Source organism: Saccopteryx leptura, chromosome 1 (genome assembly GCF_036850995.1).
Source record: "Saccopteryx leptura isolate mSacLep1 chromosome 1, mSacLep1_pri_phased_curated, whole genome shotgun sequence".
NCBI classification, from domain to species: domain Eukaryota; kingdom Metazoa; phylum Chordata; class Mammalia; order Chiroptera; family Emballonuridae; genus Saccopteryx; species Saccopteryx leptura.
This window is the reverse complement of record NC_089503.1, coordinates 269,191,483-269,216,748: the sequence shown is the minus strand read 5'-3', so window position 1 is coordinate 269,216,748 and position 25,266 is coordinate 269,191,483. Positions and strand designations below refer to the sequence as shown.

Below are 25,266 nucleotides of genomic sequence, written 5' to 3'. Positions count from 1 at the left end.
AAAGTTAGAGAATAAAGGAGACAGAAAGGAAAGATTGCAAACACAAAGATGGATAGTAATACAATGAATTATGTGAGTCCTAACATTACAGGGGAATGCGAAACTCTTATTTAAAAGAATCTAATACTGGGTCAAAAATAATATCCAAGTAGATGCTGTCAATTAAGAGAATATCAAATCTCAGAAAAGTTAAAAATGAAATGACTTCAAAAGACTTGCAGAAGTCCTGGCCAGTGGATCAGTGGATAAAGCGTCAGCCCAGCATGTGGTTGTCCCAGGTTTGATCCCGGTCAGGGCACACATTAGAAGCAACCATCTGCTTCTCTCCCCCACCCTCTCCCCCTTCTCTCCCTCTTCCCTTCCTGCAGCCAGTGGTTCAGTTGTTTCGACCATGGCCCTGGGCACTGAAGATAGCTCTGTTGGAGTACATCAGCCTCAGGTGCTAAAAATAGTTCAGTACTCAAGCATCAGCCCCAGACAGGATCCCAGTCAGGAAGAATACTGGGGTCTGCCTTATTATTTCCCTTCCTCTCACACACATACACACACAAAAAAAAGACATTCAAGAGAATAAGAGATGTGCTTACATAACTTACATGTGCACATCTTTCAATTACCGCAAAATAAGAAAGCAAGTCCCGTATATATGCTGTCTACAAACAGACCTACCTCAGAACAAAAGATACACTGAGACAGAACATAAATGGATGGGAAAAGATATTATATGCAAATGGAAATAAAAAAAGCTGGGATATCAGTTTTACCTGACAAAATAGATATAACAAAGGCTATAGTAACAGACACTACATAGTGATAAAGGGAACAATACAATGATAGGATGTAACCCTTGTAAACATTTACACACCCAACAGGAACACCTAAATATATAAAGCAAATATTGATGGACATATAGGGAGAGATCAACAGCAATACAGTCATAGTAGAGGATTTTAACATCCCCATTAACATCAATATATAAATCTTCCAGACAGAAAATCAACAAGGAAATAGCAGCCTTAAATGACACATTAGATAAGGTAGATTTAATAGATATCTTCAGAACCTTTCACCCTAAGGCAGCAGAATATACATTCTTTTCAAGTGCTCATGGTACATCCTCTAGGATAGACCACATGTTAGGACACAAAACAAGTCTCAATAAATTTAAGAAGATTGAAATCATATCAGGCATCTTCTCTGCCTATAATAGCATGAAACAGGAAATCAACCACAAGAAAAATATCAAAATGCATGCAAAGACATGGAGGCTAAATAACATGCACCTAAACAATGAACGGGTTAACAATGAGATCTAGGAACAAATCAAAAGATACCTTGAAACAAGTGAAAATGAGAACACAACAACCTAAAATCTATAAGACACTGTGAAAGCAGTCCTAAGAGAAATTTATAGCATTTCAGGCCTATCTTAAGAAACAAGAAAAATCTCAAATGAACAATCTATCTTTATACTTAAAGGAACTTGAAAAAGAACAACCATCAAAGCCCAAAATGAATAGAAGGAAGGAAATAATAAAGATCAGAGCAGAAGTAAATGAAAGAGAGACTAAAAAAAAAAAATACAAAAGAGCAGTGAAACCAAGAGCTGGTTCTTTGAAAAGATAAATAAAATTGACAAACCTTTAACCAGACTCATCAAGAAAGAAGAGAGAGGACCCAAATAAATAAAATCAGAGATGAAAGAGAAGTAACAACAGACACCAAAGAAGTACAAACAGTGTAAGAAAATATTACAAACTACTATATATCAACAAATTGGACAATCTGGATGAAATGGATAAATTCTGAGAAACATACAATCTTCTAAAACTGAATCAGGAAGAATCAGAGAATATGAATACATAAATTACAGCTGGTAGAATTGAAGCAGTAATCAAGAAACTCCCAACAAACAAAAGTCCTGGACCAGATGGCTTCACAGGCGAATTTTACCAAACATTCAAAGAATTACTAACACACGTGCTCAAACAATTCCAAAAAATTCAAGAGGAGGGAAGACTTCCAAGCTCATTTTACAAAGCCAGCATTATCCTAATTCCAAAACCAGATAAAGACACTTACTATGAAGAAAGAAAATTATAGGCCAATATCCCTAGTGAACATAGATGAAATCATAAAAGACCCCAAATAGCCACAGCAATCTTGAGAAAGAACAACAAAGTTGGAGGAATCATGCTACCTGATATCAAACTATACTACAAGGCCATAGTAACCAAAACAGCCTAGTACTGGCATAAAAACAGACATATACATCAATGGAACAGAATAGAGTCCAGACATCAACCCACATCTACACAGTCAATTAATCTTTGACAAAAGGCAAGAACATACAATGGGGTAAAAATAGTCCATTCAATAAATGGTGTTGGGAAAATTGGACAGATATATGCAAAAAAAAAAAAAAAAAAAGAAACTAGACCACCAACTTACACCATACACAAGAATAAACTCAAAAGGGATTAAAGTCTTAAATACTAGACATGAAACTATAAAAATCCTAGAAGAAAGCATAGGCAGTAAAACCTCAGACATATCTCATAGCAAAATTTTCTCCTATGGCAAGGGAAATAAGAGAAAAGATAAACAAATTGGACTACGTCAAAGTAAAAAGTTTTTGCACAGCTAAAAAAACCATCAACAAAATAAATAGACAGCCCACTGAATGGGAAAACATATTTGCTGATACATCTGATAAAAGATTATTATCCAAGATTTATAAAGAACTTTTAAAACTCAGCACCAAAAAAAGCAAACAATCCAATTAAAAAATGGGCAAAGGACCTGAATAGACACTTGACTTGAGGGTGAACACACAATGTGGTGTATAGAGATGTATTGTAGAATTAGGCACCCAAAACCTGTACAATTATGTTAACTAATGCCACCCCAGTGAAATTCAGAACAAACCTGTCCAGTAATGGAACAGTGGCTACAGTGTCCGCCTGGGATGCTGAGGTCTCAGGTTCGAAAGCCTGAGATTGTCAGATTCGGTCTGGGTTCATCCAGCTTGAGCACAGGGTCACCAGCCTGCGTGAGGGATCTGGGATCATCAACATGATCCCATGGCCACTGGCTTGCACCCAAAGGTTGCTAGCTTGAAGCCCAAGGTAGCTGACTTGAACAAAGGGTCACTGGCTCAGCTGGAGCCACCCCCTCCCCATCAAGGCACATATGGGAAGCAATTAATAAACAATTAAAGTGATGCAACTACAAGTTGCTGCTTCTTGTCTCTCTCCTTTTCTCTATCTATGTCTGTCTCTCACTATAAAAAAATTTAAACTATGAGACAAATACAACAAACCCCATTAATTTATAACAGTTGGAATAAGTTAAGTTTGTTCATTCAAGTAGTTAAACCTCTAAGATTTGTATTTGTCCTTGATAGACAATTTCTAAGGAGGGGTGCTGTTTAAGCAAGGTAACTCATTTAGCTCCTTGTGTTTTGAAAAGCTCTCTTTCCCACTTTCGTCCGTTGGTTTGTTTAGTCTCAGACAGTTGTAGTCTGTGTAGTTCCTGACCTCTATAGGCAGACTCTAAAAGTTACTGAAAGGACTTCAAAAAAATCTCATTAGACTTCTAATTTTGCCAAATTTCTGGTCATAGAGTTTAATTAGAGTCTTTGAAATATCTTGTTAGGTTTCAGGTGGGAGAAAGAGTAAGAAATTTTATTTTATTTTATTATTTTTTATTGATTGATTTTTTTATTTTATTTATTTATTTATTTTAGAGAGGAGGGGGGAGATAGTGAGAGAGAGATAGAGAAAGAGAGAAGGGGGAGGAGCAGGAAGCATCAATTCCCATATGTGCCTTGACCAGGCTAGCCAGGGTTTTGAACTGGCAACCTCAGTGTTTCCAGGTTGATGCTTTATCCACTGCGCCACCACAGGTCAGCCTATTGATTGATTTTTAAAGGAACAGAAAGAAGAGAGAGAGGGAGGGAGGGAAGGGAGGGTGGGGGAAGCATTCATTTGTTGTTCCACTTAGTTGTACATTCATTGGTTGCTTCCTGTATGTGCCCTGATCAGCATTGAACCCACAACCTTGGTATTACAGGATGGTGCTCTAACCAACTGAACTATCTGACTAGAACCTAAACACTAAGAAATTTTAAAGTGCCTACTCAGATGGGCAAAGTTACCTTTAGGATTCATTCAGAAGTTATTTGGTCTTTCAGACACTTTTGCAAAAAAGAATGTATCCCATTGTCCCAGAGTAGTTTGGATTTCTCTCCTTCTATGAAATATTGTAGCAGGAATCAAGGGGGACAGAGACGCCCAGACAAGTTAATGAAGGAAGTAGGATTTTAAAGCTGGCGGAGCAGCATGACCCCAAAAGAGGCAATAAACCATGAGATTCCCAAAGTTAGATTTCTTACACTTTATATACCTTTTACAGAACACATGTTGTAAGGCCAGAAGCCGCAGCCATTGTGGCCTTGCAGGTTCAGGTTCTCATTGGATTCAGGCAGACAGTAAAGAAACAGTGGAGCCAAAAAATGACACACCATTCCATTATTAAAGTCTCACACCGGCCAATGAGCAAACACACAGGGAAAACACCTCCTTTTCACTCATTCAGAGCTCCTAAAGCCCTGACACATTATCTGGTTACACAATCAGGAGAATCTTCTCTAGTTCCTCCTAGAATCAAAGGCCTCACCAGTCTCAGCGGAGCTCACAAGAGCCCTTCACCTCTGGTTCCCCATCTGCATACCTTCTCTTTCTCTGCCAACATGGCTTCTCTCTCAGCACTCTGTATTCTCTCTGCTCTCGCTCTGCAAACATGGCTTCTCTCTCTGCCTCTTTTCCTCTCTCTTTTCAAAACTTTCTGGCATGAAAACCTCTGCTCCAGCAAACGTTAGCAAAACAATGGCCTTTCCCAAGCAGGAAGGTATTTTGCAGTTTCACAGACCACATATATCTGGCGCTGCCCAGCCCCCAATGCAAACTGTAAGCAAGCAAACATAAAAATCATATTTTACAAACACATGTGTTCATGCAAGGGGCTCGTGATCCCTTTGTCTAGAGGTATATGTCACTCTTATGACTTCAGGAGGGGAGAGTAAGTTTCAATGGGGGAAGGAGTTTCCAGACCACTGGTCTCAGCTATATACAAGTCTTGTTCTTCTTGCTTTGTTTTACAACCAGCTCCAGGGAACCTTTCAGAGAACTGTAGTTAACCTATAACTGGCTGACTCAGTTACCCCTCCAGGTTCCTTTCCTTTGCATTCTTTTCTTCCTTCTCAGGGAAGAGGGGGGTCCTGCCCCTCCTTCCTCAGTATTTTTCTTACAACAACATAACAAACAGAGACAAGAAAAGGAAACAGAGGAGTCCTCAGTGAGTGCCCATCTATCAGGAAACAGCCTCCCTTTGCTCCTGAGGCATCATACCACATGGCAGTACCTGGGGCAATGACCTCACCTTAAAGGAAAAACCTCCTTCTTATCTCAGAGAAAGGCATTTAACCTCAACCCAAAAAGTAGGGATGTCTGAACCTAAGAGGGTTTCACAGTCAATGAGAAAAAAGTCCATGGAGGCGGTAGGCAAGAAAGAGGCTCTGAAGGTACCACACCCCATTCTAGGGGATGCTGGACCATGAAGGCGAGATCACTTGAGATCCTGTTTGTGATGCCAGATATGCTAACCAAAAAATAAAAGGCTTTGCAAAGTGAGAGGCAACAAGCATCAAAGAATAGCTATTCTGGAAAAATTGATTCAGGCAGGAATGCACAGTGGTGTTAATTCTAAACAATTTTTCATTTTCAGTCCAATAGTCATCAGTCCGGTAGTCATAATATCTGCTTTTTGGTTACCTTTGGAAACAGTCCTTTGGGACGCAAGGTTGCTTTAGGCCCAGTCCAAAGGTTGTTTTGCTTTTTTAATATTCCAAAAGTTTGAGGCATAAGACCTGCCAGGGAGTTCCTGTGGGGTGACAGTTCCAGCTTTATTTTTAAAGTGGCTCCGTTTATTATACTTTTACAGTGTGGTTGATTAAATCATTGACCATTGGTGATTGGCTGAATCTCCAGCCCCTCCCTGAAGGTCCGGGGGTAAGACTGAAACTTCCAACCCCTCAACACATGATTGGTTCTCTTGGCAACTAGCCCCCATCCTTAGGTGCTTCTTAAAGTCACCTCATTTGCGTAACCAAAGGCACCTTAGTAGTGCTCAGCAAAGGAAATTCCTAACCTTTTAGGAGCACTGTACCAGAAGTGGATGGAGACCAAATATGTATTTATTATACATCATACTATTGCAATTGCCCTGGCCTGCAAAGGGCTCTTCTCCCTCCCCCTCCTTCTCTCTATTGTCCCTCCCACCCCCGTTCTTCACTGAGGACATACTCTGCCAAGCAGTAGGTGACTCTTTACAAGGACCACCTCCTGTCACTCTGACTACATCCCTGACAGAGGGCTGCTCTGACTCCTGCTGCAAACGTGGAATCAGAAGCAATCTCTGAGAAGTGGCCAATGGAATGCTTTCAGCTCAAACTTCTCTGCCTTAAAAGAACATCCCCCCCCCCCCCAGTTTATCATGTTCCCTTGCTTTGCTGATTTTTTTTCTCAGAAATTATTTAAAATAAAAACAAACATGTTCACTTTATTGTTTTTCATCCTGCTCACTTCCAAAAATGATGCAAAAGGCTTGTGATATAGATTGTCAATGTAAGAAATTTCCAAATCTGTAAGAATTTTTTGTGAGTTTATTTGAGCCAAACTGTCAACCATTGCCAGGAGGCAAAGTCTCAACAGATTGGGAAAGTGCTCCGGAAAATGGTGGTTTCACCACTTACTTTATACATTAGAGTCAAAGGGGAAGACGTAAGGGGTGGGGCTATATGAAATTGATTGGTGTTAGACCAGGAAGGCAGGAAAAAGTAAAGTGGGGAAATCTCTGGAATTGGATAAAAAGTAAAAACATACTTGCTGAAACTTCTTTTTTTTTGTGACAGAGACAAAGAGAGACAGAGAGAGGGACAGATATACAGGAAGGGAGAGAGATGAGAAGCATCAGTTCTTCGTTGCAACATCTTAGTTGTTCATTGATGGCTTTCTCATATGTGCCTTGACCAGGGGGCTACAGCAGAGCTAGTGACCCCTTGCTCAAGCCAGCAACCTTGGGCTCAACCCAGGGATCTTGGGTTTCAAGCCAACAACCTTTGGGCGCAAACCAATGACCATGGGTTGATGTCTATGATCCCACACTCAAACTGATGAGCCTGCACTCAAACCGGTGACCTTGGGGTTTCAAACCTGTGTCCTCTGCCTCCCAGTCTGATGCTCTATCTACTTCACCTCCACCGGGTCAGGCGACACTTCTTTTACATAGGCAAGAACAAGTCAGTTAACAGTTAACGATTTGCATGATAACAAAAATAACAAGGGGATTTGTTGCTCCCTGCTCTGGTGAGATGTCTGCCCTGGGAAGGCAGAAGAATATGACCCTTACATTTCAAAGACATGTCATCAGGTACATTATTACAGATGCAAAAGACAACAGACAACCCTGGTCCATTCCACCCCTCACCCTCACCCTCACTCTTCTCTCTCTCTCTCTCTCTCTCCCCTTTCTCCTCCCACAGCCATAACTCAAAAGATTTGAGCAAGTTGGCCCTGGGTACTGAGGATAGTTCCATGGCCTCACCTCAGACACTAAAATAGCTTAGTTGCTGAACAACTGAGCTGTGGCCCCAGATGAGCAAAGCATTACCCTGTAGGGGGTTTGCCAGGTGGATCCTGGTTGGGCACATATGAGAGTCTGTCTGTCTGCCTCCCTGCCTCCCACTTAAATAAAAAAAAAAAAAGACAACATACAAGCTAGATTAAGGTGAGAGAAAAATACCTTCTTGTTAGAGCAAAATACCTCCTTAGGATATAACTACCCACCATGAACTGATTTTATTTAGAAAGTTATAACTTTTGACCATCCTGTGTGGTTATTTTAGGTCTCTGAGTCTGCAAGGCCACCATGCAGGCTTTCCCTGACCTTGTCAGGTTCAGCATGTGGCCCCTTTTCCATCCACAAGATCAGTAACACCAAAGATTGTTAACTTCTATCCACACACTCAAAAATGATGCATGAACCACTGCTCTCTAGCCCTGTCATGGTCTAGAGCACTGGTCCCCAACCTTTTTTGGGCCACGGACCGGTTTAATGTCAGAAAATATTTTCACGGACTGGCCTTTAGGGTGGGACAGATAAATGTATCACGTGACCAAAACAAGTGTCAAGAGTGAGTCTTAGATGGATGTAACAGAGGGAATCTGGTCATTTTTAAAAGATAAAACATCGTTCAGACTTAAATATAAATAAAACGGAAATAATGTAAGTTATTTATTCTTTCTCTGCGGACCGGTACCAAATGGCCCACGGACCATACTGGTCCGTGGTACTGGTCCGTGGCCCAGGGGTTGGGGACCACCGGTCTAGAGCCCTTCCTTGCAAGACAAAAGTCAGAAATCGCAGAGCAAAGGGAGAGGAAGAGGGTCTCTCCAGAGGTGGTGATAGGAGGACCTGGAGGTGAGAGGTGGCTCTGAGCTTCCTAGCAGCCAGGGCAGAGATGGAAACACGCAATGCTACTATAGGACAGGTAAGGGGAGCCGACCCGCTCAGAATAAAGGTCATATTCCCTGCTAAGCTAGGAAGACTGTGGGTGTGGACATTGGTATGAAAGTGACCTCAGGCCATCAGGGCATGCTCCCTTTCTAGCTTCTGTGGTCCTGGGAAGGGTGTGCTGCCATGGCTTTAGCGAGCAAAGAACCTGCATTTATCTACCAGTGACCTTGAGCAAAGGAACGTGCCCACTTAGTATGGAATCTTTGCTGCCACTGGAGTGAGCAGTGCTGAGAGTATTTGTTGAGCGAATGAAGGCAAATATGTTTCGCCCAGCTCTTGACCCTTCCTGTCTGGGTACCCAAAGACAGACCAGAGTGCATCGTGCTCCAGAGGGCCATGTGGAGCCTGGGCGTCCAGGGCTGAGCTGTGGGTGGGACCTGGGGCTGCCGCACAGGCTGTGCTGGGGCCCTGGGGCCAGTGGCAGAGGCCAGGTCTGAGGTAACAGTGCCTGGGACAAAATCGTTCATCCTGAGGACAGCTTACCAAGTCAGGACAGTCTTAAGACGTGGCCCTGTTTAGACTGTGCAGAGCGCTCTGAAGTCATACTGTCTAGATAAGTGAATGAGTGAAAAGTGGCTGCTCCTTAGATGGGCACTCAGAGTCTGTCTTGCTCCAAATCCCTGTCTCCTTCCCCCGAGTTGGGAACTGCTAAGAAGAGATACCCAGGAAACAGGTGCTAATGCCCTGGGGACAGAGGTCAGGCCAGAGCCCAAGTGGGGAAGGGGTCTCAGTATACACTGCACCCCCTCTCCACCCCCACAGAAAGTAGGCTGTGATGGGGTGATTGGCTCCAACAAGCAAGAGGACAAGTGTGGCATGTGTGGAGGGGACAACACTCGCTGCAAAGTGGTCAAGGGCACATTCACCCGTTCACCTAAGAAGCTAGGTGAGTGAGCACCTCCTTCTGGCCCTGGGGCCTGAATATCTACAGCACTTAGTGGGTGGACATAGGCCAGACTTGTCTGTCCTCGGAGCTCTGTCTGGGTTCATGGCTGTTCTGGGAGAGGATCTAGATGGTGAATGGTGGGAGATCATGAGTCAGGACAGCTTGAGCCGGGGTCCATGGTGCGTGAGGGTCAGGGAGAGTGGGGCCCAGGTGAAGGGTGAGCACAGAGGGTACTAGGACACAAGTGCACAGGGTTGGTCTCAGATGCCTGTTTGAGGCAGGGGCCTACCGAAGGCACTCTTCCACTGCCCGCTGTGGCTGTGGGGCAGCCATGGTCTCTTGCTTTCTGCCCCTTAGCCCCTGCACTCAGCTGGCTATAGCAGGATTGTCCCGCCCTGCCAAGCACAGGCTGAGTCTCATTGGGTGGGCTGTTGGGGCCCATGAAGCAATGGGGCCTGGGAGTTCCCTTCAAGGGCAAGGTCCTCCGAGCCTTCTGTGCACCCCAGTGACCCCTCTCCCCTCGTTTGGCTTTGTCCCCTCATATCTCAACAAAGGTTACATTAAGATGTTTGAGATCCCAGCAGGAGCCAGACACCTGCTCATCCAGGAGGTAGCCACTACCCGCCATCATCTGGGTGAGTTACGGCCCAGGAACGTGTCAGATCCACAGGCTGGCTCTTCTGGGTATGGGCTGAGCCCCTGGGGGTTAGGGGCCCGACTTGGGGGGCACCTCCCTGTCCCTGGCACAGACTACACTGTGGATCTTTTCTGGCTTTACCTGTTGGTGGAAAGACCATCTGTTTGGAAGCTGGAGAGGGATATGTGCCACACACCCCACCCTCAGCCCACAGAGCGATGACTCCCCATCTTAGGGTTAAGGGGGGCTTCCCCTACCCACTGGAAGGTAGGCAGGTCTGCAAACAGCAACCGAAGGGCTTGAATGGGCTGCAGGGTGGTCTCATACAGTGTATTTGTATATTTTCAATTAGTATAACTTTAAATTCTTGAGATTCTACCTGGAGTAGAGATACTGTCTAGCCACTCTTGAAATGTGTGTGTTCTAACAGCTCTGGGTGCCCCTCTCACATGGCTGTCCCTTGATGGTGGAGGTTGCAGGGGCCCCTTGAGGGGCTCCACCCATCCCCACCCCCTGCCTGCAAAGGCACCTGGGCCCCCCCTCCTGGGTAGTCATGGGACCCCAGAATGACACAGGGGGTCTGTGGGGGAATGCTAAACTAGCCCCTTCCCCCAGTTTGAGCCCTGCCTTCTTCCTTGTCTCCTGGAGGTTCCAGTGGTTCAGGACCTCACCACCCTGATGAGGCAGTACAAAAACCACTTTCTTCTAATACTTTCTTTATCCCTTATTTTAAGAAGAAACTGGATATTGCTACCCAAAATGCAAAACCAGTACCACTTGCCCCCCTCCCCTCCAAAAAAAGAAAGACTGCTTAAGAGTCCAGGTCTCGGCTCCTCTCTTTGCAGGAGGAGAAAGGGTTCATGACAGGTTGAAGATCTGTACCTGCTGAGGCTCACTTCATGTTATGGACGGGGAGTTATGGAGGATTTGTGGAGGGAGTTGCTTCCTCACTCCTGTGTCCTGTCTGTGGGCTCCCTTGGGTCATCCATAAGCCCCCGGGGCTTCCTCCCACAGTGTGGGAAGTGTGGGCTTCCTGGCCAGCCAGGGTCTCAGCTCCCACACAGTCTGAGTAGTACCCCTGGCCAGGCCAAGCCTCCTCGGGGGGTGTGGGGAACGATAGGGCCCCAGGCTAGGATGGGGAGACCCTGCTTTACAGCTGACCCACACTCACCCCATGGCAGGAAGCCCCCCCCCCAGCTCCGTGCCTCAGAGTCCAGCAGAGGCCCTGCACCTGGGGGTGGGGGTGGGGCAGGCAGTGGCTGAGTACCTGCTGAGTGCTCCAGGTAGACTGCAGGGAGGCAGCCTTGACAGCTGTTGAAGACCCTTCACCTCCAGCTGCTGTGGGGACAAACCCAAGAAAGGACTCTGGGACTGGCAGACAGGCACACGCTCAGGCCGAGCGGCACAGGATGGGGGAGCTGTCCGCTTATTTGGGCTGTCTGTGGCAGGGACACTCCCTGCACCTGGCCAAACCAGTGTGCCCCACCACCTCCCTCCAGCATACTCGGGTCCTGCCCCTGGTCATTGTGGCGGGGTCTCCCTTTTGCCATTTTTAGCTGTCAAGAACTTGGAGACGGGCAAGTTCATTTTAAATGAAGAGAACGATGTGGATCCTAATTCCAAATCATTCATTTCCATGGGTGTGGAGTGGGAGTATCGGGACGAGGATGGCCGGGAGACGCTGCAGACCATGGGCCCTCTCCATGGCACCATCGCTGTGCTGGTGAGTCCTTGGCCAGAAGCAAGTGGCCACTAGGTAAGGGCTGAAGCCTTTACGCCATACTTAGAACAGCCCTTCTGGCCTGCCTCTTTGGACCAAAGATCTCCATCTGTGTGTAGAGTGAGAAACAGACTTGCAGCTGCCAGTCACAGCTCTGGGTCCTGCATCATCCCTGGGTGGCCTCAGGCAAACCTTTCCCTGTAAGGGTTGTGGTTTTCCTGCTGAATGACTTTCACAACCACCCTTCAGTACACTTTTTAACATCTGCCATCAAATCCAAACCCTGCCGTACCCTGGTGGTGACCAATGGTGCTCAGGATGTTAGACCACCCGACCCAGGTCACACTGGATTTGTTCATAAGCAGGACTGGACCCCAGGTCTCCTGAATCAAGATCACAGGCTGCTCCTGGTTACGGGAGTACAGAAAAGGCTTGATTTCTAATCACCTTTTTTTTTTCATTGATTTGAGAGAGAGAGCATGAAAAGGGGGAAGAAAGAGAGAGAGAGAGAGAGAGAGAGAGAGAGTAAGAGAGAAGCATCAATGTGTTGTCTCACTCAGTTGCACCATCACTGGCTGCTTCTCTGTACCCTGACAGAAAGATCAAACCTGTGAATTTGGCAAGCCAGGGCAATGCTCCATCCACTGAACCACCCAGACAAGGCCCTAGTCACTTTTTAAAAATTAATTTTAATTGCATAAGTAATATATTTTATCTGCAAAAAAGAGCAAAACAAAACATCGCAGCTAAGGCTGAGGTGAGTGCTCGGGTAGGGCATAGGCATCTGGGTCCCAGCATCCCATTTCAGGACATGTGCTCCCCTCTCCTCGCCTGAAGGGGCTTTCATTCCCAAGTGCTGCCACCGACCGACCGGCCTGCCAGAGCTCATGCGGGTGGCCTCAAGACCGGCAGCTTCCGTAGTGCTAAATTTGCCTACTTGCTGAAAACTGCTTGTCATCCCCAAATCAGTGCTTGGAGTAATTCCCACAATCATTGTGGACAAGAGCGGAGCAGTGAGAGATCCGTGCCTTGACATACACAATGTCTCCACTGAGGTGGAGCCCGGTGACACTGCGTCTTGTTTTAGCGCCTCCTGGGAGTGTGTCCTTTTCATGGTGTATTTACTGCCATTTTTTTTTCATATTTTTATGCTTTAATGGGATGATTTCACTGTTTAAAATGGGCCCAGGTGTAATGCTGAAGTGCTTTGTGCTGTTTCCAGGGTAAGGAGGTGTGCGGCGCCCCAGGGGTCAGCACAGCCTGTGAGAGGGGCACCTTTCAGGCCCCAGGCAGGAGTCAGAGGGCAGGAGATTAACAAGAAATATTCAAGTAAGGTGTCTTTAAACAGAAAGACACATAAAATAAGTTTACACATTGATATTGATGAAAAAGTAATGACCAGAGCCTCACAAGACCCTCACTCTGTGATCCCAGCGAGCAGTGGTTCAGTGTTGGGGACTTTCTAAGACATAGCAGCCATGGATAATGAGCTAGGCTACAAGTGTGGCTCTCTGATCTCTCCAAACTGACTCCGAGGAGGTGGAGGGTGAGGCAGACTCACTCACGGCCCCGTGGGGCACAGGTCATCCCGCAGGGAGACAGCCGGATCTCGCTGACATACAAGTACATGATCCACGAGGACTCGCTCAACGTGGATGACAACCAGGTCCTGGAGGATGACTCCGTGGGCTACGAGTGGGCCTTGAAGAAGTGGTCTCTGTGCTCCAAACCCTGCGGTGGAGGTGAGGGGGCTTCTGGGGGTTGAGGCCCCGAGGAAACCAGGGGCTGAGGAGGAAGGTCTTCTGGGCAAAGGGCTTCCTGAGCTCCCTGTTCCCTGCTGAGGCGTGTGCCAGGCATGAGAAGACTGACCTCAGGAGCTGGGCAGGGTGCAGCAGTGACCTGTGCCGGGAGGGAGCAGAGAGTGAGCCGGAGGGCAGTGTTCAGGGCAGCAGGCCAAAGGCAGCCGGAGGGCATGCATGGGGATTCGTTGACGCCAGAATAAACCTGCCTCCGTATGGGAGGCAGGAGCTGGCCTGGCAGGAGCTGGCTGTGAGGATGGCTTGGATGGGTTACCTGGCATCATGAGGAAGGGCACAGGGAAGGCGCGGGCTATGCTGGAGATGGGTGGAGGGGACCCTCTGCAGAACCCCCTGTGTTCATTCAGAAAGGCCTCCCAAACTGTCCTGGGGCAGTCCAGCCCCAGACTTCAAGGTGTCCACAGTTGGGCAGGACATGAAGGTGGACAGAAAGTTCTGAGTTGTCCAGAGTGGTCATTGTTCCTGGGATTGACCAAGATCAAAGTCAGAGGAAGACAGCTCAGCCTGCAGGAGCAGGTTGCCAGGCTAGATGCCAAAGAGGAGTTGGCCGAGGGTCGGGTCACCCACTCCCTGGCTCTGACAGATGCAAGGCCTTTCTCTCCAGTGCTTCCACCTGGGGGTCCCCAGCCTCCTGTCGAGCCTCCCCAACCCACGTGTAGTTCACCTGCGTGTCCTGTTGAGTGTTACTTCCACACATCTCTTGGACCCATCAGCTGTTCCCATTTTCCCAGCCCTGGGACCACCACCCCTTTGCTCCCTCCCTGGCCCTGTGTGTTCACTCGCCCCCAGAGTGACCTATGAAAGGGGCAGCTCAGACCATGTCCCATCCTGGTGTTATAGTCTTCAGCAGCTCCCTCTGCTCTGAGGATAAAAAACAACCTTCTCCTCATGGCCTCCGAGGTCCAGGCAATTTGCTGACCTCTCCCACTGCTCACCAGGCCTTGGTCCCCCTGACCTTAGGTGCTTTTTATGGACATGTTAACACTTGCCTCAGAGTCTTTGCATAGACTGTCTGCTCCCCCAGGAGCCCCTCCACTGCCTTCCCACTAAAAACCTCTCATCCTCTACTTCCTGTGATGCCCCTAAATGCCCAGACTAGACCAGGCTATCCCACCATATTCTCTCATGTCTTCCCCACTAGGCTGGGTTTTGTGACCTCTCTGTTATGGGGGCTGTCCCATGCATTGTAGGCTATTGAACGGCACTCCCAACTAATGCCCATAACACCCCTTCCTCCCCAGTGCGACAATTAAGTGTTCCAGATGTGGAATCACCTCCAGTTGAGAACAGCTGTACTAGCTGAGGGGGGAGGAAGGCAGGGCATGTTCCCATGTTCAGCCAACTCTTGGGTCATACTGGGTCTTTGATGCATATTAATCTAAGGTAGAATAAATAACTAAGCAATGAGAGAGGAAATGAAACCTTCCCTCCTGCCCCAGGAGGTTAGCCAAGGAGCCAGGGAGAATGTGGTCCCTCTCCCTGGCCACCCACCCTCACTCGGCCTAGGGTGCTGGGGAGACACCAGACTAGACATCTTCAGGGTCGGGCTCTGGCACACCGCTCCACCCCACAGCACCTCATGATAATGTTGGGAAGAATAGGGCTGAAGCTGCAGGTGAACCGCCCCTCTGAGCTCCCTAGAGGGGCCACACCACCCCATTGAGCCCCTTCAAGGTCTCGTCTTCAGGATCCCAGTTCACCAAGTATGGCTGCCGCCGGAGGCTGGACCTCAAGATGGTGCACCGAGTCTTCTGTGACACCCTCGCAAAGCCCAAAGCCATCCGCCGGCCTTGCAACCCGCAGGAGTGTTCCCAGCCCGTGTGAGTGCCTGGGGCTGCCCAACTCCCTGGGCCCCAGGGGAGGGGTGGGGGATGTGGGCTCCCGAGCTGCTCTGGGCCTCAGATCCTTCCAGATACTGGATGGGTTCTTTGTCACCCACCACTTGTTTTGTGGGGTCTAAGAGGTTGCACCCCTGCTTCAGACTTGTATCTTAGAGATGACAAGTGGTAATACTCAGATGGGGAAACTGAGGCTCAGGGAGCAAGGCTGGCTTCTGGTCCTGTGGGAGATGTTTCCAAGATAACCCATAGCACCGCTACATCCTTGACCGCCAGCCCCAAGGTCTGGCCCCGAAAGGTAGGGGCTGTGAGGACACGTGCTGAGGGGGTTGACACTGCTGCCCAGAAAGGCCGGCAATGTCAACAGAAGTGAAGGTTAGAGGGCAGAATCAGAGCCACAAAAGGGACAGAGGCAGGGTCCCTCAGGCCTGGGCTGTTTGCAGCCACCTCCACCAGGGATCCCAGCAGTAGACATGAGAAGGGCCCATTATTTGCAGGACCTTGGGCAGGGGTGCAGCAAGTCTTTGTGAGAATAGAGAAGGCCATGCCTGGGGGAGCAGGAGGCCTTCTCTCTGTCCACTGAGGCCATAGGGGGTCTGACCATGTACCACTCTACCCTGGCAGATGGGTCACGGGCGAATGGGAGCCGTGCAGCCAGAGCTGTGGGCGGACAGGCACACAGGTCCGCTCCGTGCGCTGCGTTCAGCCTCTGCACAACAACACTACCCGCCCTGTCCACCCCAAGCACTGCAATGACGTCCGGCCCTCGAGCCGTAGGGCCTGCAACCGTGAGCTCTGTCCTGGTCGCTGGCGGGCAGGACCCTGGTCCCAAGTAGGTTGTCCCCCTGTCCCTGGTCCTGTGTTCTTGGCCCTCAAACCGAGCTTGGGTGGGACTGAAGCGGCTGGGGTGTCGCACCTTTGTCCGGACTCAGGTTGTGTGCCACATCCTGTCAGTGTCAGGGAACCTGTGGCTCCGTGTAGTCAGTGCCATGTTCAGAAACCCAGGGCAATGTGTGTCCTCAGGGCCGAGCTCCCATGTGCTACTGGCATCTGGAATCCCAGCACGCTGAGGGCAGCCTGGGTTCCAGGTTACTCAGGAGTCCCAGGTTCTCATCTCTGAGGGTGGGTATGTAATCTAGAGGGCCAGCTAAGCTGGCAGGAGGATACATGAACCAAGGGAGGCTTAGACTTAGGGTGGAAAGTGTGATGAGGAGGCTCAGGGGCCAAGGAGCAGTTCTGGGGGCAGGGTTGAGCTGATGTGATCACCGACCTCTAGCTCACAGCCAAGACTAGCCTCAGGTTCCATGATCCACTGGAAGGATCACAGGACTCAGAGACTGGGGCACTCGTGGTTATGGCTTATTATAGGGAAAGTCAGAGTGCAATCAGGGAAGGGAAGAAGCACATGGCAAAGGCCAGAGGAAGCCCAGTGCATGCGTGCCTTCAAGCATCCATTTCTAGCCTGGATGCACCTGATTCTCCCAGGATGTGTGACTGCACATATGAAGTCCTGCCTACCAGGAAACTCATCCAAGCTTGGGGGTTTAGGTTTTCACTGGGGACCAGTCACATTGGTACACAGTGCCTGTGTGTGTGTGATGTCAGTTACTGAAGCTCCAATTGCAGCAGGAACACAGGTGCTCAGCAGAAATCACGTTGTTGGTACAGCGTAACCCAAGGCCTCAGGCCTTCTTGGTACAGTGCAACCCACAGCCTTGGGCATGAACACACTCGTACCAGACAGAACATTCCCTGGTCTAGGTTCCCAGGAGCTGCTCCAGGGCCAGTCTGGCAAACAGGCCTTTCTTGGGACTCTGTAGGGTTTGAGCAACCAGACCTGCTGAGTCAGCCCTTTCCCACACACAGGGAAAGGACTGGAGAATGATCTTTGGTCAGGGCTGGGCTGGTTGTGAGCCAAGCCAGGGGTCTGGGTGTGAATACACCTGCTAGCCCCTCCCCATGGAGAAGGCAGAAGGGGACGGGGACTGGAAGGACTGTCGAGTGTAAGACCTGCTGGTAGTGTAAGAACCTTGTGTCGGGGAGAAGAAGACAGGTGTCAGGAGGTGGTTCTCTACCAAAGTTTCCGGGACTCAGAGCATTCCCAGTGGTCCCCAGAGCACAGCAGGTTTTCCTGGGTCTCAGGCCTCCTAGAGTCAGGCCCTTAGACATGCCAGGCCCTGCATAGTCTCTCGCTCTCTCTCTCTCTCTCTCTCTCTCTCTCTCTCTCTGTAACTCACAGTAGCTCAGACACATAGCACAGTGTCCCCTCTTCAGAGCCCAAGGAGATTGACATGGCCGCCTGAGGCCAGGGCAAGGCCGGGCATGGGTCTAATCCACACTCTCCCTCTCTGCCCCTCACTACCTCTCACATGTTATGGGGTCATATGTGTGGGGGGCCCTTCCAAGCCCAGTGCAGCATGGGAGGTTGGCCCTGACTGATGACTCTCTACCTGCAGTGCTCGGTAACCTGTGGCAACGGCACACAGGAGCGCCCGGTGCTCTGCCGCACAGCAGAGGACAGCTTCGGGATCTGCCAGGAGGAGCGACCTGAGACGGCCAGAATCTGCAGGCTGGGGCCCTGTTCCCGTAAGCCCTCTGCTGCCCGGTTCTGTGGGCCCCAGCAAGTCCCAGTCCAGGGAAATGCTCTTCCCACAAGTGGCCTGGACTCAGCATCCCTGACCTTGAAGGATAAGTTGAGCCCTCCTGGGCCAGAGCTGGGCCCTTTCCCTAGTAGGAATGGGAGGAGCTGCTCACCTTCATGGGGAAGACAGAACGGACTCAGCCCACCCTGCCTTTTTGACACTCCCTCTTGGTTGAGAAGACAGAATTAAACTCAGTGATGATACAGCGGGGCTTAGCCAGACAGGTGCCCTGTGTCTCCCACAAAAAACAGCCAGACACCGGCTGCACACACATACTCTGGCGAATGCCAGACATATGGCCTCCTTTGGTACCTGAAACAGCTCAAAACATAGACCCTAGTACAAATTCCCTCTATGGAGAAGGAGCTCAGGAGGGTCAGGCATGCCCACACAGCTGGAGGGAGGGGTGGGACATCCAGACTCAGTTGGTCCCTGCATTCCTGGAGCAGGCAGTTGGTGCACTGCTTGGCCTGGGATCCAGACCAGTGTGCATAACTCAGGAATCCAGCAGGGCCCAAGAGCTAGAGCTCCTCAATAGATGAGACTCAGAATGCATGGGGGTGGGGGAAAGGCAGGAGGTTGGGGCCCATCTGTCATGAGGGAGAGCTTTGAGTGTCCTCCAATTGCCCTTCTTCCCAAGGATGCAGGGGTCTATGGAGCTGGTGGGGTAGGGGCCCTGGCCTGGTGCCCCAGCAGCCACAGGCTTTTTCTCTTCCCTCTAGGAAACATCTCCGATCCCTCCAAGAAGAGCTATGTGGTTCAGTGGCTGTCCCGACCAGACACGGACTCGCCGGTCCAGAAGACTTCGTCAAGTAATCGGCCCATTTATAACTCTGCCTCTGCCCTTCAGTGCATGCCCTACACTTTGTGGAGCTTGCCATGGGCTCTCCTCCTCTCTTTCTATGGAAAACTCCCCTGACTCTTCTTGAGTGCTCTCTGTTGAATCTGTTTTCTCCTGGGCCTCTGTGCTCATCCACCTCCTTCGGAGCTGCCTGGCTGCCTGGCTGGAGGGCCAGCCTCTCAGAGACATGGCCCAGGCACTGGCCTCTTCTCAGGAGGCCAGCACCTGTTTGGAGATGGCTCATAAAGGGTCAAAGATCTGTTGTCATGGTGCTGGAGAAGCCAGGGGCCAAAGTGCAAATGTGACCACTTGGTGACCGCCTTGCAGGGCCACAGCCCTCCAAGCTGGAGCTGCAGGTCAGAAGTCAAGGGGAAGCCAACCCACCCCCTTTCAAACAAACCTTCTGCTGAGAGGCCAGCAGTCCCGAGGCCTGTGGTTTTGCAGTGCCATGCTGGGTGGCCCAGCCCTAAGGGTCCGGCGGTGTATCGGGGGCTTCCTGCTGCCTCTGCTGCTGCTGCTGCTGCTGCTGCTGACTCTGTGCTGAGTGTGTCTTACTTGTGTGACTGCGGCCTGCTTTCTGTGGCCTTTGTGTCCAACTTACACAGCTCTTGCCCCCACGTCCTGTCTCGTCAGGCGGGTTTGGGTTAAACGAAGGAGGCGGGGGATGTGTCCCTCCAGTGGGACATAGGGACACACCGTGACTCCCATTCTCTGTCCATTAGTTCCAACGGCCTTTTCTCTCTGTGCACACATGACCCCGTGTCCACAAGGGCGAGAGAGCAAGAGGGCGAGAGTCTGTCTGATGCAGATGGGGGCACCTGCTAGTGTGAACAACTACAGAATTACCTCAATTTTTATTGCTTTTTTGCTTAGACAAAACTATGTAGAAAATGCCTTAAAGTTGAAAGGTAACAAAATCGACTGTTAACCCCACCTCCAGCATGAAGACATGGTCCAGATAGGAGGCCAGCGGTGCAGGTCTAGGGGAAGGCGGTCTGAGTTACCTATCTTTGGCCAAAGGTGAGGTTTCCCAATCAGGTGGCCTGGCTGCCTGTGCCCCTTGGCCTGTAGCGAGGCCCACCAGTGGGAAAGGACGCTGCTGGCCAGTGGGTGCTGACTGTTGCTGGAGCCCTTTCAGGCGTTCCCACAGCTCTGCCTTACTCCAGAGGGCAACATGCTTGGCCCTTCAAATGACCAGTGTAGCAATCCGCCACGACTCCCACCGCCGCACGCCCAGTGCCATCCACCTGTGAATAGCATCCCACAACCCCCCCGCCACCCTCCCTGCAGCAATTCCTGTTATGTAAATACTCGGTGTGTAATGCATCCTCATTCTCATGACTGTTAACTTTCAACTTTGACCAGGCCATGTGAGTGACAAGAGTGACTCGGGGAAGGTGCAATACACACTCCTGGGCATTGTTCTCTCTGTCGATTTGCACTTGGTTTATCAGGGATATTTTATTAGTGTTTTGTATGTATTGATGACATGTTATATAGGTTACATTGTCGTTGCTTCTCCATTGTTGTTGTTGTTTTTTTATGAGACCGCGTGAGTGTGTACCAAAGTGACTGTGAGATGACCTCTTATTCTTACAAACACTGGAAAAGACTTCCTGTAATGCAGCCCATAAATAAACTCAATAAAATTTCAGTGAGACTGGGTGCTTGGGTTCGGCACGCGGCCAGCTGGCTCCTTCCTGTCCTCTCCGTGGCTGACAGCGTGGACAGTGGCAGTGCCCTGTCCCATCCATTCCTTGGTTTCTGACTCATGTGGCTTTGCTGCCTCCTTGTCCCCTGACAAATGGAGATTGCTTAAGGTCCTGCTCCCCCTGAGATATCTATACCTCCACCCCTGTGAAATCTCCACCATGATTCTGAGTTCTGAATCTTCATGCTGAACAAGTACTTCCAGGGACCCCTGTGTTCCCTCCTCCTTGTCGGCACTCTAACAGTCAGGAAGGGGATCTGAGCCCACAGAGGGGGAGTATGAACTTGGGATCCAAGACAGTGCTGGTCCAAGTCAGGTGCCCAGAGCCACCATTCAGCCACCTCCCTGGCTCCTGGGGCAGCTCTCAGCTCTCTGTTCAGGAACGGAAAGGAGACCTGCCTGTGTGGCCCAAGAAAATCTGAGTCAGAAGAAGGGCAAGGCCTCAGTGGCTCTGGGCACCAGGCCTGCGACAATCACGGATATGTGCTCTTGGCCATGCCTACCCATGTCTCCTGAGGCCTGCCCTCAGAAGCCACAGGGCTGTGTGCTCACTCACCTTGCTAACAAGGACCAGACAGATGGTCAAGATCTGACAGGGACCTCCTCATCTGGGGCCTGAGTGGTGCCCTGCCAGTGAAGGGGTCCCACACAAGGAGAAAGGAGACAAGAGGAAGTATGTCATGGGGCCACCCTACGGCGTGGATACGGGTCTCAGGGGGCCAAGCCACAGGGGTCAGTTTTTCAGGTGGCTGTGTTCAGCCTGCCCAAGCTCTGGCCATTGAAAGGAATTCAAGAAAGACAAGGAAGCCCTGGCTGGGTGGCTCAGTGGGTAAAGCATCGTCCTAGTGCACAGACCTCACGGTCTCATCCCTGATCAGGGCATGTACAGGAAGCAATCAGTGAGTGCACAACAGAATGGAACAACTAAGTGAAACACTGAGTTGATGCCTCTCTCTCTCTCTCTCTCTCTCTCTCTCTCTCTCTCCTTCTCCCTCTCTCATCAATGGAAAAAATATTTTTACAGAGAGAGAGTGAGGGATAGAGTGACAAGGGGACCAAGACAAGCTGTCTGACTCCACATCCTCTCAGTGCCCTTTCTGGACAGATCAGGAGAGTCCCCCCAAGACCCCCCCAGAGCTGCAGTCTCCCAGAGGCTGTGTGCTTAGGGACAGCCACAGTGATGGAGGGCCTGGCAGGTGATGATGCCTCCCACTTCTTTAATTTGTCACACAATCTTTTAAAAGATGAAATAGCACATTACACTTGACCAAGAAAAGCAAAGGAAGCTCCCTGCATCCCAGCCTTTTCCCCAGTGTGGGGACGAAGGTGATTGAGGTTGCTCATGCGTGTGGCCTGCCTAGCCCCATTTCTGAATGTTCTCGTTCTTGTCCGTTGGCCCCACCCCAGGAGAGAGTCCACCAGGTCGCGTTCCGGCATCTCTCCCACACTTGCTCATTTCTCTCCAACTCAGACCTTTGCAAGTCAGGAGTATCTCCCTGGAATTTGAGGAATTAAAAATAGGACTTACAAACTGATTGAAGAGGACATAAAAGTTTCCTTTGTGTCTAGTTTGACATAAATGGTAGTATAAAATTTTCTTCTAAAATACATTTTAAGTTTAAAAGAAAGGAATTAATTTAAAGACAAAAACGACAAAGCAAATAATACCACCAGTGGCATTCAAAGCCAGGCCAGACTGTGGGAACAGCCTGGTGATGGCTTCAGAGTGTGAAAGTGGGTGTGCTCTGCTGGTCTTCCTCTGGGGGGCAGTAGGTCTGGCCAGGTCACTCTGCTGGATGTGGTCGAAGGGCAAGCATTCTGGAGCTGAAGTTAGTATCCAGTGGAGACTCTGGGCCGGTCTATCCCAGCACAGGTCACTCCCCCTTCAGTGATAACAATTCTACCTTCATCTCACAGGGCTCTCTGCTCAGTGATGCCGCTTAGAAAGGCACAGATTAACAGTGGTGGGTCATAATTATCATACTTTGAAATTTATCCAGACTGATATTAGCATAGCCATGCTCCTGGCAAGTGGCCTTCTCAATTATTTACTAATTCATTGACCTATTTTAGTTATTAGAAACTTAAAGCAATGCAGCCCACTGCTCAAAGGAAGTCAGACCCAGAGGTCCAATGTGTAGGCCGGGTAGAAGGGAGGCCCTGGAGGGGAAGCCTGACCCCAGGCCTCGCTAGCTTGTCTGGGAGGGGATGGGCTGCTCACCCTAAAGAGTCCATTTACTCAGCAGCAGTTTGCCAGGTGCTTTCTGTGTCAAGCCCTGATCGGGCCTTGGGAACACCGCCAAGCACTTGACCAGAAGTTGGTAAACTTTTTCTCTGAAGAGCCAGATAGTAAATATTTTAGGCATGGGGGCCATGTGGTCTCCCTCACAAATGCTCAACTCTGCCTTTGCGGTGGGATAACAGCCGCAGATATACATGAATGACATGCCTGTCTCAGTAACACCTTATCTACAAAACCAGATAGAGAGACTGACTTGGCTGGCCAAACCCCTGTCTCAGACTGATGTGATGCCTGCTTCTCAGGGTCCCAGCCTAGCAGGAGACGAGTGGGCGAGATATGTCAGAGATATGTCACACCAACTTGGTCATGAGTAAAGGGAAGGCTGGTGGCAGGAGAGCCCCACTCCAAGCAGCAGGATCAGGCCGGGCTCCACCCTTGTCCTGTGCCTCTGCCCTCCCCCCGCCCCGCCCTACCCCATCCCCCTCCACCCACCCCCACACCCCACACCCCACACCACCCACCACCCACCCCCGACAATTAAGTCTGCACCGGTCTCCTCGAAAGCTCCCCTGGGTCTCCCTGAGGTCTGAGACCAGTAGATTTCACACAGCTCGCCTCAGTGGCTGCCGGAAATGGGAGTGCGCAGGGAGAGGGTGGAGGGGAAAGGGCTCTGAGCCCCTCCCACCCCGTTAGCCCACTCCATCAGCCTCCAACCAGACAGCTCTGAGTTCACCTGTCTCATATTTTGGGCATCTAAGATTTCATCTGTCAGTTTTAAAACCCTGAAATCCACATCGCTGGACCTTCCAGTTTGATTTTTGTGGTCAGCCCTGGACCCTCGATGCCTGTCTGCCTTTGTCCCTCCACTTCATGACCCATGGCTCTGTCCCAGGTTGGAAAGACCAAGCTTTCCCTGAGCAGCCACCTCTCTCTATTGCTTCACGTTGTGGTCCTGAAGCCAGTTATGCTTCCTACCTATTTGGGCTATTTGGAAGCTCACAGCCCAAGTCGGTTCCACCGCCTATGGTAGGCACCTCTGAGTGCTCTCGCCTGCAATGTCGCTATGTAAATGCACACATATCCTGTTTTGGACTTCCTCAGTTATTCACACTTACATTGTGCACATGTGTACATTGGCACGTTCTTTCATTCACTGCTCTAGGCTCTGGGGACAGAGGGGCATTCTACGGCTCAGGGCTCGCCCTGTGAGCTTTCAGGATAATGAACAAGTCACGTTATTAGTCGCCTTATTTGACAATTAAATGTGAACTCACCAACTGGAATAAAGTGCTGGGAAGGGGACCACATGCTGGCAGATCTAAACTCCTGAGGGAGGTTGGGCACTGTTTGCCTGAGGAAGGTGTGCTTCAGCCATGCTGAGCAGAAGAGAGGAGGCAGCTGGAAGGAGAGGGAGGTGCAGCGCGGGCAATCCTGTGGCCAGAGGAGCACCGTGCAGAGCAGGAGTTTGGAGGCCTGAGTGAGCGGAGGGGCAGGCAATGGGGACAGGCCTTCACTCGGAAAACAATGAGGTTCAATGCAGGACAGTGATATGGTCACATCTCTGGTTGGAAAATATTCTGACTGTAGACAGGCAGGCAGAAAGAAGGTCCTGAGCATGGTGTAGCCACAGTGGGTGGAGGTGGGAGAGGGGCACCCAGACAGACCAGAGAGGGTGTAGGAGGAAATACTGATGGGCTTGGAGGTGACAGCTGGGTGTGCATCAGAAAGACCATTCTCTGAGGCAGATGGCACCAGCCAATGCCAGGGGCCTAGGCTGGATGTATGGAGTCTCAGGCAGCTTAGGGTGTGAAGTTGGAAGGCAGCTTAGTAGGAAGTTGTATCCATGTTTGGGGTTTGGTGTGCAACTAAGTGTAGGGAAAATCACAGGCTGGAGCAGTGGCCACGCAGCAGGTAGATGTCAGGACTGGATTTGATGAGCTAGCACAGCTTCCCAGTGTAAGTGTAGACAGGGCTATATGTTGATGCGCAGAGGGAATCTGCAGATGTGTTTCCCCTTCCATGTTTCTCCTTTCTCACCTCCCTTTTAGTAGAAGGTGAGGGGAAGGGAGGGCACAGCAGAGGTGCGTGTGGGAATGGCCGGGGCCCTCACTGTGAGAGCCGAGTGTCTGAGTAGAGAAACAATGTAGGCAGAGTCAGGCCCCTGGAAATTAGTGATCAGAATTTATAAGATCAAATATCTCCTGTAATATGACTCATTCTTTCTTGTTGAATGAGTTTTTGTAAATCATCTCAGTTTTCATGTAGTGTGTGGAATGAGGTAGTGGGAGAAAAGGA

The 25,266-nt window shown here is 49.9% G+C and overlaps 1 protein-coding gene across 2 annotated transcripts in view; it reads left to right on the top strand.

Annotated features, from left to right (window-relative positions):
* Positions 1-25,266, top strand: part of ADAMTS2 (ADAM metallopeptidase with thrombospondin type 1 motif 2) — a 220,750-nt gene that overhangs the window by 191,061 nt on the left and 4,423 nt on the right. For both annotated transcript variants that reach the window (XM_066352718.1, XM_066352712.1), the window contains exons 14-21: positions 9,400-9,523; positions 10,078-10,158; positions 11,717-11,883; positions 13,463-13,622; positions 15,385-15,517; positions 16,160-16,367; positions 17,992-18,121; positions 18,900-18,989. In XM_066352718.1, the coding sequence (XP_066208815.1) occupies positions 9,400-9,523; positions 10,078-10,158; positions 11,717-11,883; positions 13,463-13,622; positions 15,385-15,517; positions 16,160-16,367; positions 17,992-18,121; positions 18,900-18,989 (1,093 nt within the window). The remainder of the gene's footprint in view (positions 1-9,399; positions 9,524-10,077; positions 10,159-11,716; positions 11,884-13,462; positions 13,623-15,384; positions 15,518-16,159; positions 16,368-17,991; positions 18,122-18,899; positions 18,990-25,266) is intronic.